The sequence below is a fragment of the Pipistrellus hanaki genome (assembly GCF_964339955.1).
Source record: "Pipistrellus hanaki genome assembly, chromosome: 4".
Lineage (NCBI taxonomy): Eukaryota > Metazoa > Chordata > Mammalia > Chiroptera > Vespertilionidae > Pipistrellus > Pipistrellus hanaki.
In genome coordinates, this window is record NC_140506.1 from 52,530,749 (window position 1) to 52,545,891 (window position 15,143).

At 39.3% G+C, this 15,143-nt stretch overlaps 1 protein-coding gene across 10 annotated transcripts in view; it reads left to right on the forward strand.

Annotated features, from left to right (window-relative positions):
- The window catches only part of PAM (peptidylglycine alpha-amidating monooxygenase), a 238,202-nt gene extending 228,383 nt beyond the window's left edge, over positions 1-9,819 (forward strand). For 5 of the 10 annotated variants that reach the window (XM_084881780.1, XM_084881783.1, XM_084881785.1 and 2 more), the window contains 4 exons: positions 667-720; positions 5,310-5,513; positions 8,315-8,371; positions 9,024-9,819. In XM_084881780.1, the coding sequence (XP_084737906.1) occupies positions 667-720; positions 5,310-5,513; positions 8,315-8,371; positions 9,024-9,205 (497 nt within the window). In that variant the 3' untranslated portion in view covers positions 9,206-9,819. The remainder of the gene's footprint in view (positions 1-666; positions 721-5,309; positions 5,514-8,314; positions 8,372-9,023) is intronic. The other 5 variants (XM_084881786.1, XM_084881787.1, XM_084881788.1 and 2 more) reach the window with 5 other exon arrangements.
- Positions 9,820-15,143: the final 5,324 nt, after the last annotated feature.

Below are 15,143 nucleotides of genomic sequence, written 5' to 3' on the forward strand. Positions count from 1 at the left end.
AGGAATGAAAATGTGTGCATTTTAGAAAGGCTTCCCCGGTGGTTTTTATGTATTCCTGATTGAGAAGCACTGAATAAAGCTTTCAGCTTCGAAACAGAAAAGTTCTCTGCATAGTCCAGAATGTAACCAAATAACAAACCAGGAAAGTAGAACCTTTGGGACAATCAGACTGTCATCTGGGGCCAAAGAAGTGTGTTTGTATCTGCATGCTAGTCACATCCATCTATGTCAGCTAGAAAACTGATGGACATGGCAGGACTAGTTATCTCTGAGATGTCACATGAAAACAGAAAAACTTGCTATTTCAAAAATCAAAAAGGGAAATCTCATTTTAAATGTGAAGACCTTAGAAATATTATTTCAACTTCCCCTAGGAAATTTTATCCAGGATTCCTATACCTGGCACCTAATTAGGGATTGGTATTAAACTCTTTTCTAATATGAGAATGAATTTGATGAATTAAGGAGATATTTCCTAGTGAGTAAAATTAGTATAGATTTAGGGATTGGTATTAAACTCTTTTCTAATATGAGAATGAATTTGATGAATTAAGGAGATATTTCCTACTGAGTAAAATTAGTATAGAAATTAAGTTTTCCATTGTCCTTTGAGTTTTCCATTGTCCTTGTGGGGTTATGATGCTCTGTCTCCTTGCTGTGTTACAGAAATGGAACATCGGTCAGTGAAGAAGGCTGGCATTGAGGTCCAGGAAACCAAAGGTTGGTCAGGTTCCTCTTTGACTGTGAATCCCAAGGCTATTTGTGTTGGATTATTTTATGGCTCTTAATTGCACTTAAAATAGTATCAAGCTAAAAATAGAATCTGTTAAATTATCAATAATTTCTGCTGTATCCTGAACCTTTAAACCTACACAATTAGCATCGTTTTTGCTAATAAACGGAGTAGTAATAGTAAGTTCAAATTCACTCATTTCAGGTGAAAAGTGATTAAGAAATCTATTTTTAAAAATGGACCAGAAACATTCAGGGAGGAAAAAAATAAATTGGTAACTTATAAGTATCTTAACCTCAGACAAGCAGAAAAATACTTTTCAAGTACTGGAAAAGGCCTTTTCCTAAGGGGCTCTAGTCTAAAGGAGTGGAAAATAAACTTTGATGAGTTAATATTGTAAGAGCCTGAGAAGATTAGCTGCTCCCCAAGTTTCTATCTTAGTAATATTTAGCTCCCCTGGAAGCCATCTATGTGTAAATCTCTGTAATAGGTCTTAGGGAAATGAAACTGTGCCTGACTTTAATAGACTTACACCCTATAAGGAGTGTGTGTGTGTGTGTGTGTGTGTGTGTGTGTGTGTATGTGTATGTGTGCATACATATACATATATACAGATATGCATAACAATGGTATATATTATCAAGAATGGGTAGATAAGATTAAACTGCTAGTAAGCAACCACTTGGGTCGTATGGAATCTCTGTCAAGTTATTTTCTCTCTAGTCTAAAATCAGTTTATATTTGTACATTGTCTGCTTCTACAGAGTTTGGGCATCATTGTATATAGTTAAGAACTCACTAGAGATGGTCCTAATATTTAAGTAGCAAAGTGATTCCATTATTAGTTGCTTTACAAATGACTCGCCTAGATATTCAGACTTAACCCTAGGTTTACTTGTTTTCCTTTCTCATGAAAGCAGGTGGAAAGAGATGAAAAGAAGCAAGAATCAAGAGAGAGTTTAGGGAGTTTATGTAGGCAGATAAGAAAATATAGCCGGCTCAAGGTTGAAAGGGGTAAGATAATATTATAAAGTAAATAAATAGCAATTGTTTGGCATTTGTAGTGATTCTACCTATGTGACATTACTTAGTGGCATTCATACCATACTCATATAATGACAAAGTTCCCAGGCCCCTATATTTTTATTATTATATAGAGAAATATTGATAATTTCTGTCTGGAATAAAGATATGTTGGGAACGATATTATTATTAATAGCTATCATTTATGGAGCACAAACAATGGGCTACACAGAATTATCAAGTTTAATCCTTACACCAACAATGTGATCATTGCATTATCTCCATTTTATATATAAGGACGTGAAGATAAGAATGACTACTCTAATAGTAAGTGGCAAAGCTAGGTTTTGACCAAAGTCTGTTTGGCACCAAGCCTGGGCTCTTACCCACTAGTACTGTACCACTGAGGAGAGATGAATACTACCAATTGACTCACCATAAATTCTTCCAAATAGAATCTGTTAAATGATCAATAATTTCTGCTGTATCCTGAACCTTTAAACCTACACAATTAGCATCGTTGTTTCTAATAAACGGAGTAGTAATAATAAGTTTAAATTCACTCATGTGGAGAGGGCTGTAGATTACTCTTAATCCTCTGGTATTTCAAAGAGGCCTCAAACCATATCTGTTTAAATAGGTCACATACATACACACACACACTCTCTCTCTCTCTCTCTCTCTCTCTCTCTCTCTCTCTCTCTCTTTCTCTCTCTCTTTCTCTCTCTAGGTTGTTCTGGTTGGCCTGTTGAGAACAGCCCAACCACACTGACCAGTGAGGGGTGAACTGTGCTCATCCCTGTAGTTCATTTTGCCTCTCCTCAGTGCGCCCACTGAGTCATCTGGTTGGAAAACCTCCCGGTCTGTGGCAGAATGCAGCGGTTCCAATAGTAAATTTTATTGACGTGTCGTGTCATGACAGTCCCATTTTAATAGTTAGGAATGTCCAAATGAAGTTGTTCTTTTCATTTTTGAGCCCATATGACACTCATTAACCCCCCCCCCTCTTTTTTTTTTAAAGATTACTTTCTCATTTCAAAAAGGAATATAAATCATGCTGGATCTCCAGAGTATGCCTTTTACCAAAATCCAGAAGCTAAACTTAAACCACTCCTTACAAAATAGAGTGAGAAACACCATCCCAAACTTAATAGACTTGTTCATACATGTTGATTGTAAATTTCCAAATTTGAATCACCTTGGATGACACTCATTCCAACAGTGAATGTTCACAGGGCAACTCTGTGACATTACTTAGTGGCACTCATACCATCTGACATACCATGTCAGAACCAGTGTTATGTTCTCAGGGAGTTGTGGGGATAAAAGAATTTGTGGTGATAAGAAACTCAGGAAAGAAATTTAACTTTTCAAATAAAGTTACCAGGGATAAGAGATATGCCAGTATCCCACCAAAAGTACAGTCTTTACCCCTGCTCCATTGCCCAGGAAAAGATGATGACACTCACTGCCCCAGCTGGCGTGAGGAGTTGCAGAAGTCCAATGAATGTACCTTATATTTTAACAAGTTTACTGCCTCATTCTCAGCACACGTTCTATGAGTGCTAAACTGATTATTTTGGACTATCACTTACTTTATCAATAGCATAGCCCAGTCCTAGTCCTGCCTTATGAAAGGATCTAGATATAGTTGATATAGCCCCACCATACTTAATGACAGGTAGAAATTGCTAAGTAATGTCTCTGTTTACAGTCACCTTCAAAAAGAAATAAACCTTTCTTCCAAGGCAACAAATTCTTGATTGCCAACCTGTAACTTTGGGGTATATATATATATATATATATATATATATATATATATATTATATAGGATATATATGATTTATATATATAAATCATATATATCCTATATATATTTAAATCTATATATATATATTTAAATCCTGTTGTATTTTATGTATTTTTCTGCTTTAATATAGAATATGCTTGAATATTGAACAACTTGCATACCTCTTCTACAATAATATGAAGACAAAACAGTGGTTCGGAAGAATACAAGTCACATTTATATTCCTCATGGAAACTGAGACTTAGAAAGGTTAAATTTGAACCCTCTAGATTTATGAACCAATCCCTTTCCTTCTCTCCACTGAAGTTTTGAGAGCCACTTCATTTGACAAAAGAAGAGAAATAATGGTCTCCTCTTAGCCGTAGTGCAGGGAAGGAAATAAGGACTATGACAGGCCATCTGTAAGTCAGTGGTAATAATAGTGCCTCCTCATGGGCTTGGTGTGATGATTAAATGCGAACAAGGCCTGATACCTCTTTAAGTGCTCAATAGGCATCAATGAGACATGAAGGAGGCTGGCGCAGAACATTTAAGCAAAAAGGCTGGGACCTGCCATTTGTGTATGTCAAACATTGTGTTTACAGTGTCTGAAGTAATTTGAGAAATGCTTTCTTGGAAAAGTGTCCAGTTTATCTACTAAGCTGTGTCTACATATATTAAACATTAACCAAAGGTTTTCCTGACAATGGTAAACCACCTATCCCTGCCATTTTATCAAAATGTCCATGAGGCCATCTGATTCATTCTGTATCATAGGTTAGAAGGGCATTGCAAGAAATTGAAGTTCCGGAAACTGGGCGTTTTGGCAATCCTGATTATATCTTCTAGACTTGGGACAGTAGGGTTTTTATACCAACACACATCTGTGCCTCTTGAGGGCAACAGTGCCTCAAGGCTCACGTCACTTTTAAATCACTAATTATTAAGATCCCTGCATCAGCTTACATAATGTCATTGTATCAATTTCCCAAATAATACTTTAGGTCTGATATCTGCCTAAAACCTGCCAATATCACAAAATAATTGTCTGTTCTTTTCATCAACCTCAAAAGGACACACAGTGCATATGTGTGCACTTTCAGTTTGCTGGGAAATGTAAAAAAAGACCCCGAAAAAGACACACTTCCTCTTCCCAGGTTTTAGTCCCAGAATAAATGTATGCATACAATGTACAAATAATTCATTGAACATGAAAGAGATTCGTAAAGATATAAGGACACAAAATCTTATTAAACAACTTCTTTATGATAACATTTGTGCCCAGCGGCTTTACAAAGGAGGCATATCAAGTTTCAGATGAGGTTGCTAAGGCCCAGATCACTTAAGTAACTTGCCCAAAGTTTCGCAGCCGGTTGCACAGGCACCAGGAGTTAGAGGCCAGATCCTCTTGACTCCATTCCAGCCTGCACACCAATTCCATCCCTTACACCATGCTGCCTGTTCGCTTTATCTTTGAAAAGATGCAAAAGGGGGCTATATTTTTGTGTGGAATTACAGCTAAGAGGAAATAAAACATAGAACAACAGAACAAAACAATTTAAAGGTGAAAAACCATTCAGTGGGTATTACCCATCACAATGCGTGCTGCCAGTTTCATAGATTCAGACAATGAAGCCTGAACCCCGGGTGCACTGGGCTCAGCAAGTTCTTTGTGAGCCATTGTTGGTCTGCCTGGGTGGGGTGGTGGGAGGGCTTTGGAATCTTTGGGTCAGTTGAATATTGTGAACTCTTCTCTCCCTGAAGAATCCGAGGCAGTTGTTGACACCAAAGTGGAGAACAAACCCGCCTCCTCAGAATTGCAGAAGCTGCAACAGAAACAGAAACTGATCAAAGAGCCAGACTCCGGAGTGCCTGTTGTTCTCATTACAACCCTTCTGGTTATTCCGGTGGTTGTCCTGCTGGCCACTGCCGTGTTTATTCGGTGGAAAAAGTCAAGGGCCTTTGGAGGCAAGTAAAATGTGCCCCTTGAACTTAAAGTCTACGTTTGAAAGAGTGTTTGGCCTTATTATTCTCAAAGTTCCATTGTGATTTTTTCCAATGTTTTTTTTTTTTTAAGTGTTATCTGCCTTTTTAGACATTAATGTCTATGTTCCCAATATTGTCTATAGTTAGTATCACAGTAGAAAGTGTATCTGGAGCCTCAGAAATGTGGATATTTGGATGGTTAGATTAAAATAGAACCTTTGATATTGCTTTTTAGCAACTGGCTTAAGCCCAATTGATGTATACTGTATAGTCAGAGTACATGAGCTGCAGGGTCCAGACAGAGACCCCCGCTGTTAGAAACAAGCTCAGTTCTCAAAAATAGCGGGGCTGGTTATTTGGGGAGTTGTCTTTCTCCCCACCTGCTGGTCCTGGCTCTTAGCTCCTTGACCTTGGGCAAATTACTTAATCTCTCTCGGCCACAGTTTCCTCATTTGTAAAGTTGGAATAAAAGATTCAATCAGGTTGTGTGAGGAATAAATGAAATAATGTTCAGAAAGCATTTATCTCAGTACCTAGTACCTAGTAAGTGCTTTTTATTAAGGAGTAGCAAAGTAAAAAAAGTCATAAGGAGTAAAAAAAACATACTTGTCTTAAAACTCAGCTATTTCAGGAAACCATCTATTTCTATAACAGACCATCTGGTAGTTTTTAAATCGTCATCCAATAGGCCATCAGTCCACCTTTCCTGGCCATACAAGGCAGGTTCCAAAACCGGAGTCAGTATTTTATCGAATTATTATCATTCGTTCCTTTTAGGACATCCAAACAAACAAACAACTAGGCCTGTGATTCTCACATCTCAGAAGCAGTCCTGTGGCTGGGTCCCCTGGCCTAAGGCAAGAATCTACAGCTCCGTCTGGAAAGGAGTCCATGGATTGGGGTGGGAGGCAGCATTTGATCAGGAGACAGCATCTGACTGTTTCAGGCCAGAGGGGCCATGGCAGGAATTCAGTGCCCACAGCAAAGCCCTGACACAGAAACAAAAACCAGAGGATTCAATTTAATAGGCGGCGAAAGGGAGTCTTCCTAGGACTTTCTTTTACTCTTCCTAGGCAATTGGCAAAGCCCTGCATAAAAACAGTTAACTCTTCCCCAAAAACACTTCTGTTGAGCCCCTCTTCTGGGTAGGGAACTCTTCAGCAGCGACAAAGATAAAGAGACGTAGTCATTATCTTCATGGAGTTAGGTGGTAGCTTCAAACCAACAAGAATCTGGCTAAGTTGTCTTGTTTATCGGTATGTCCCTAGGACAAATAACAGTTCCTGGCACTAGGGCTTCAACAAATAATTGTTGGAGAAATAAATGGAGCTTACAGAATAGATGACACACAAAAGAGAGATGACATTTAAAAAAAAAAAAAAGATGACACATGAAATTGATTAGCAAGGGTGGTAAGTGCAGTGGTAATTACCAGGAGTACTGGATGCACGTGGGGACTGGGCAGGTAGCAGTACTATTGGCAAGCAAACTATACTGGATGAAGGAATACCAGAGAGTCAAAGTCTGGCCTCCCCTGCCATGGCACGGTCACAGAATGCTGAGTCCACACGTGCGTGTTGGGAAGGCAGAGAGACCCAGGTTGAACCATAGGAAATTACTATTGTGCAATCACATTTTCTTTAGTAAAAACTGCAATTATAATTGCACATTTAATTCTAAAAGGAAATCAACTTCACCTTTTCTCAACACTTGTTCTTGACAGATCTTATCCACTCTGTGAGGGTTTTTGAAACCTTCCTAAAGGACCCCCTGTCTATTCAGCATACCCTCATTGCGTATTGGCTCCCTGTAGTAGGCTCAGGGGGTGAAACCAGCTAACGGCTGTCCTGCACCCTTGTAGACCTTACAGCCCAATGTGTTGGCTTTCTAACAGTCCTCCTAGATTCTTCCATTCTTCCCTATTCCCCTCCCCACCTGCTATGCTGCCTCACCTCTGTTATCTGCCTGCTCGCTTTCTTCATAATGCTGCCTCCATCCCTGGCTAGAGATTTCATAGGAGAGCCACAAGCCTTGTTCCCTACACAGCTCTTTCAGAGGTGGAAGCCAAGGTAGAGAGTGCAGGGAGGTACACAGCAACAGAGAAATGAAGTCCCGCTGGCGTTCTGCCTCCCCAGAAAGAAAGGAAGTTGATCTTTCATGGAGTTGGGCAGCCGCATGGGGGACACTTGGGTCACCTCATCTGATTGAAAATGCTCAGGGTTCCCGGTCCTTTGCTTTCACTTCGGTCATATAAAGGGGGAATGATGTGCATGGGCCCCAAAGCTTCCTCAAGCAGGGCATGTACTATTCTTTAAAAAAAAAGACTAACGCCCAAGACAAATATTTCTAAATTGTAATAATGAAAACTTCCCAATTTTTACAAACTACTGGTAGTTTAATTTTGTCCCATGGAAAGTAATATTTATTGAGCACTTATTGTATACTTGCCAGGCACTGTTCTAAGTACATTACATGCTGTGTGCCTCTAATCTTTCCAGGTAGGTAGGTAGTGTCATTGATCCCTCTTTCCTCAGAGGGGAAAACTGAAGCTCAGGGAAGTGATTGAGATTGCACAGCCTATGAGAGAGCAGGCAGACATCGAACCCAGCTGTGGCCCTGTGTGCATCACAATACTATATCACCCTTTTCCCTTTGGAATTGCATGCAGGCCAGAGCCAGACCTTGTTAATTATTTATGAATTCCTGAATTTATACTGAAAGTTGAGCCCATGGATTGAGGAGTGTGCTTGGGGCTCCTTTTGAAATGTGCCATCTTTTTCTAGCAGATTCTGAACATAAACTCGAGTCAAGTTCAGGAAGAGTGCTGGGAAAACTTAGAGGTATGCCCTTGACCTTTTAAAATCCTTCACATTTGGTTCAAAGTCAGCAAGCTCGTGTCTCTTAAAGAGCAAGGAGATAATTTGCATGTCCTCTCTGGAAATGAAGCCCCTGTGTGAGCATAGCATCCCCCAGCATTGAACACAGAATGCAAACTATAAACTAAAGTGTGTGGCTGTGGTGGTGAATTTCCCGTCTCTTTTCCACCTTGCCATTCTGCATTATCTAATTCTCCCCCCTTGCCTTTTATCTGACTTCGTCTTCAGTAAATGTCCTGTCCCTCCTGTGGGCATGTCAGTGGGCATCTGAAGATGCCCTTTTCGTAAACTCACTGAAACGGAAAGCTGCTTGTGGGATGCCAGCTCCCCAGAGCCTAGAAACTGCAGGAGGTGAAAAGCGAACCTGAAACAATCCTGCAGACACACATAGTCCCCGGGAGCTTTGTCTTTGCCTTCTGTATTTCAATAACTGTGTGTAGTGCCCATCTGACTTTGTAGGATAAGTGTCTCTGTATGTCAGTCTTTTGTTTCTCTTCTGCTAATATCTACCATTTCCCATCCCCAACTTCCAACTGTGCCATGTGAGACTATGCAGAGAACCTGTGAGTCATTTGTGTGACCTTCATCTCAATTCTATGTCGTTTGCTTTCTTCAGGGAAGGGAAGTGGAGGCTTAAACCTTGGAAATTTCTTTGCAAGCCGTAAAGGCTACAGTCGAAAAGGGTTTGACCGCCTGAGCACCGAGGGCAGCGACCAAGAGAAAGATGAAGACGATGGGAGTGAATCGGAAGAGGAGTATTCGGCACCGCTGCCCCCACCCGCACCGCCCTCCTCCTGAGCGCCCGGCTTTGGTCCGGCTGAGGAGATGTACCAAGAATGCCAGTTCTTTTCCCTTTAGCACGTTAGAGTTTTGTGTGTTTAACTGTAAGCTGTACAAGTCTGTGCGGGGCTGTACACATTTTATTTACTTCATTTGGGTTTAGTTGGCCTCTGTTTCTAGTTGAGTTTCCTAAAAGTACATAACAGTGCCATGGTCTTTATATATGGACATAGAATATAGAAACAGTCCTCTTCTTCCATCACACTACTGCTTTATGATGGAAGGCTTGCTCATTTACATTTTTGAGACTTTTCTGTAGGTGTGACTAAGCCCGCTCTGCTTGAACACAGTATTTCCCAATAGCGCTTCCATTGCCAATGTCTTTCTTTGGTGCCTTTCCTGTTCAGCATTCTCAGCCTGATGACAAAGCTGCTAAATCTCCTATTTTTTTAAAATCACTAGCATTATATTGCAACAAGGGAAAGAAAAGAAGTCTCTATTTAAATTCTTTTTTTAAATTTTCTTCTTTAGTTGGTGTGTTTTTGGGATGTCTTATTTTTAGATGGTTCCACTGTTAGAACACTATTTTCAGAATCTGAATGTAACTTGTGTAATAAAGTGTTTTCAGAGCATTAGCTGTCCGCGTGTATTTTGCAATGTTTGCAGATTTCAGAGTTTTATATACAACTTTCGTGTAAATTACACAAACCACAGATATCGTGAAACCTTCTCAATGTCTTCAGGCCAAAGAAATGTTTCATTAAGATTAAAAAGATATTTTGTTATGTAGCCAATATAAACTAAAAGCCAGCCTAACAGTTTACATACATGTGTAAAACCAGGCTCTCTTTTAAAATCCAAAGAGAGCTTTTGCCTGTTTATCAATCAGAAAGTAAATACTTTATATATCTACTAGGACCCTAGTAGATATATAGATATAGATGCACATTTTAATAGAGCTAAGAGGAAAACTGCATCTCAATACATAAGCACGTGAATCCCAGTGTAGGTTACTAATAGTTTTCTTAAAAAAAAAAAAAAAAAAAAAGTTTACTCAAATTCCCATGTATTCATAATAATATTCCTTTGTTAAAGTGACTACAAATTAATTTTAAAAACATGTTTTTCATGTCCCAACCATGCAATTTAGAAGAAGCTGATGATGGTTCTTTTCAGAATAACCAGACTCTAGAACTTATTAATTCAGGCATTATTATAGTTGGGATATTAGTGATTTAATTGACTAGACCAGTGATTTTCAACCTTTTTCATCTCATGGTACACAGAAGCTAATTACTAAAATTACGCGGCATACCAAAAAATGTATGTTTTGCCCATCTGACAAGAAAGATAGGTTTAATTTTTATTCATTCACACCAGATAGATATTGTGTTGGCTGTTATCAGTGTTTTATTTGACAATCTGAGGGAAAAAGAGGTCCGTGGCCCTGAGTCACGAGTGTTATTGCATGCTTTAAAAATTCTTGCAGCACACCCGCGGCACACTGGTTGAAAATTGCTGGACTGAACCAATCATGAAGACAGTTCATGCTACTTGGAAAATACATAACTTTCATCCATATTCTATAGAAAATCTAACTTAACATAGATTTATTTTCCTTCATAATTAACACCAAAGAGGATCTGATTGAAATTATCACTTATTATATGTTTACTTCCCTTATTAAAATGTAACTTGGGTGCCTTCCCCAGGTAGAAACTTTATTTTTTTAAATTCCTGTTATCTTCTTTCTCAAAAGAACACCACATTTGTCCTCAATGACGGCTCCTTTATGCCCTTCACCACATCAGTGGTAATTATAGTGATGAATTTCTAATTCTGTCCTTTCACCTTCATTAGCAGGCATTCTTCTGTGAAAGCCTGAGAATCTTGCTGACTCTCAGCCCAAGCAGCATCTACTCAATGGCATAAAATGTTCCCCTCATTTTATTTGTAACCAATGTAGCATGGTACAAATTCATGGTACAAATACGGTCAAATGCCTTTTATTTTCCCAGCTAATTGCTCAAGTCTTTACCTTTTTTATTGGCAGAAAGTTGATTACCAGCCTTTCGATGGTAGGCTTTCCCACCTTTCCTTCTCTTGGGAGTTGCCAAAAAAATAGCTTGGTGCCATCAGTGGGTGCGAGTGGTGGCCCCAATTGCCCCTCAAGGCTTCTCCACCTCCACCTGCTCCTGAGGAGTAATTGGGGCTGGCAGCCACTGCTCCCACCTGCTGCTGGTGCCAGTCCCAATGCTCCGTGCTGTCAGTGGATGCATGCCACAGTGGGAGGGGTTGGGCGGGGGCACAGAGGATGGGCTGAGACACACCCCTGTGCCTACTGCAGCTTCACAGCCCACAGTTCCTTTCAAGGTGCATGAATTTGTGCACTAGGACCCTAGTAGATATATAGATATAGATGCACATTTTAATAGCTGGTAGCTCAATTGATGTTTCTTTTGAGATTTAACCCAATGGAATTAATTCAAAGTGTGTGTACATTTTAGGGGGGACAACCTGTAAACAGCAAGTAGATCAGATGCAATTAAATCACCATTTCTCCTCATGGTTTAGAAATATTTTTTTGCTGCACCAACCTGGCTATCCAGCCTATCTACTGCTGCTCCTCTAACTACCCTGAGCTCAAGTCCTGTTGCTAATCCCCTAATATGACCAGTATTGTCCCTTAGCCTTCTTCTCCCTTACTCAGATATCATCTTCTCCATGAAAACTCAGTGCAAAGGATTCAGACACACAGGAACAACTGTTTTCTTTTTCAGAAATGACAATGGATTTGCAAAGATTTACCCACTAGTGCATCTTGCAGTTCACTCAGGAGTGAGGAAAGCTTTCATTGGACCCTCTAAGAAAAATTTCCCTCCCATGTACTACATGGTCATTTCTGAACTAATCCTTAGTGACAGAATGGGATTATTTTAGACCACTTAGAAGTTTGGGTGGGATGAACTTTTCCTCAATTTCATGGCTCCAAAAGAGAAGTGCTTGAGTTTTAAACAAAATTTGGATAGGAAGGAAAGATAGAAGAAAATGGTTGCTGAGTAGGCAACCAGCAATTGACTACAGGCTGGCTGCAGTCCCTGTTTAGAGAATAAAATCCATTTATCAATAGATGCCTGCTAAGCTCCCAAACCTCAAATAACTCACTATCCAGAGGAGAAAGAAGCATAAATTCATTGTGTTAAGTTCAGTGATGTAAGTAGAGCCAGGCACCTGACAAAGTTTGGGTGAAGAATCATTGAAGGTAAGTGTTAAAAGTTCAAGAAGGTATTAGATAGAAAAAAAAATTAACTAGAAGTTGATGGAACAGGAAACTTCTCTTTGCATAGTTCTCTAATAGTTAGCTTTTTAAATCACCCAAAGCCTTTCTGAAGACCGAGTATTGCATAGTTTTCTCAATACGAGGTTGATACTCTTCCAATAAGAATATAATTCCAGAATGACAATAACAATCTAATAAAAGTTCCAAAAGGCAAAGGTTCTGTGTGATGGTGGAAAGTATACTCTGAAACAAAGGCCAAATATATGGCATTAGTACTTAAGTGACTGGGTTAACAAAAGGCTGAATTCCAGATCCAAGTTTAGAAAGCATTTTACTTTCATATTTGCATATGTAAATACTTAAACTTTCTTTTCTACAAAATACTATTTCATTATTTAGATAGAATACCTATGTGCAATGTAACTAAGTAGATGACAGATCAATAGATGACTGATTGGTTAGACAGACTGACGGTGATAGCCGGAAAGAGTGGAAAAGAGATGGAGGGAAGGAGAGATGAAAGAGCCATCCACTTACATGGATTCCTCATAAAACTCTCTTCAGGGTAGTTATTACCAGTACAGGGTATGGCTGACATCTGGTGGTAAAACTCAGTAAAAAACATGTGTGGGTTTGTGTCCTCATTAAAGAGGTGCTATTCAGTGAATTATGGCTCTGTTTTCAAGAAGAGTAATTTAAAATTCTTCTAGTCATGCATTTTTTATGTCTGCATCATGCCAAGCATCCAGACACTTGAAAATATTTGGAATTTCAGGTCTCACACAGATACCGACAGTATCTATGTCCTCTTTGCTAATAGTCACTATTCTCTAACCAGAGACCAAAAAAATCATGAAATTGTTTGGCTGTTTTTTACACGAGAACTTCAAGAGGCAAAAATAACACAGTGATGTCATTCAAAATCATTTGCATATTTTGTTAATCTAGTGCCATGTTAAGAAATAAGGGTGTATTAAAATTAGGTTCAGCTTTTTTAAAAAAGAGAATCGGGTGAGTATTGTTGGACAGAATGGAGGCGGGAGCTTGGTGAGCAGCCCAGTGGCAACCACCACGTGCAAGTGAACCTGTCCACGTGGGGCAGGTGGTTATCCTGACTATCATGCCTGCTGGGAGTTGTATGGTCTTGAACATGGAAATCAGCCAGATGATCAAATGCCAGAGGGGAGAGATGTGAAGATAGCTACAGGAAAAGTTGAATTCCTGTGAGCGAAGAACAGAACACATTGGGCTTTCTGGTTCTTTCCTGCCCCCAATGACTACTGTCTTCTCCAATTACATATGACCTTCCAGTCATTTATCATAGTGGGAATAAAACTACCACTAGAGCCAAGCACAGCTTCCTCCTCAGAGAGGACTGAAATGCATATTTCTTCAGTAAAGACCTGTATCCAATGACCTAGATAATGTAGGTATCTTAGTAAAATTATGTACAATGCTAAGAATTTTAGGTGCACTGACAGGAATTCACAGGAAAGTTCATCACTAAAGGTTAATAACTTTAACTTTGTGAGGTGGAATAAAAAAAAAGATGTTCTAAAGAAATCCAGATTCTCATTCTGGAAAAAAGAAATTCTCCTCTCTGCAGTTTTCAAATTGCAAATTGAGGTTAAAATAGAAAAGTGATATTGGAACAACCTCAGAAATTTTATATAAATTGCATTGGATTGTGAATTCCTTAGCAAAGCCAAAGTACAATGTGATTGCAAAATAATAAGTTACTAATGTTTTGCCTCTTTCAGTTTCCACTGACAAATGAGAATGAGATTCTTGAAAACTTGCCTGCGTTATTTGTAGTCCCTTAAACATGGTGTTAGCATCAGCTATATCCATCAACCCGGGGAAAGGGGAGGAATGCTCTGCTGCCATCATTCACAAAGCTGGGAGACCTGCTTCAGCATCTGTTTGCTCTGCCAGGTAATATAAATAATGTCCTAGATTATGTTTAATCAATCACCAGGCGCTCTGGATCGCTGCCTCAGCAATGAGGAACAAGAAGTGTGGCAGGTCAATGGCAAGTGCAGATCTCTGCAGCAGAGACTGCGTTGGCTGCCCCAAATGACACATTAATTCAAGTTTTATTTTGGGAAGTCTGAATTGTGCATAAATGAATGCTGATTTCTTATCTCTTGAACTCCAGACTCTTATATCCAAATGTCTACTCCACAGATCCACTTGAATGTATAAAAAGCATCTCAAAAATCAACACGTTTAAAACTGAACTCTTTTCTACAAACCTGCTCCTTCTAGTCTTCCTCATCTCAGTTACCATCAATTCCATCCCTTCCAGAATGTAAGCCTAAAAAGTCTAGTCATGGTAAAAGACCTGTACTCAGAAAACTACAGGATGTTGAAATAAGAGATAGAGGAAGACATAAACAAATGAAAGAATATACGTGTTCATGGATTGGTAGAATCAACATCATCAAAATGTCCATACTACACTAAGCACCCTCTAGATTCAATGCAGTCTCCATTAAAATACCAACGGCATGTTTCACAGTCCTAAACAAACTCTTCAAAAATTCATCTGGAATAAAAAAAGACCCTGAATAACTTCAGTAATCCTGAGAAAGAACAAAGTTGGAGGGATCACAATACTAGATATCAAGCTATATTACAAAGCCACTATTCTCAAAACTTCCTGGTACTGGCACA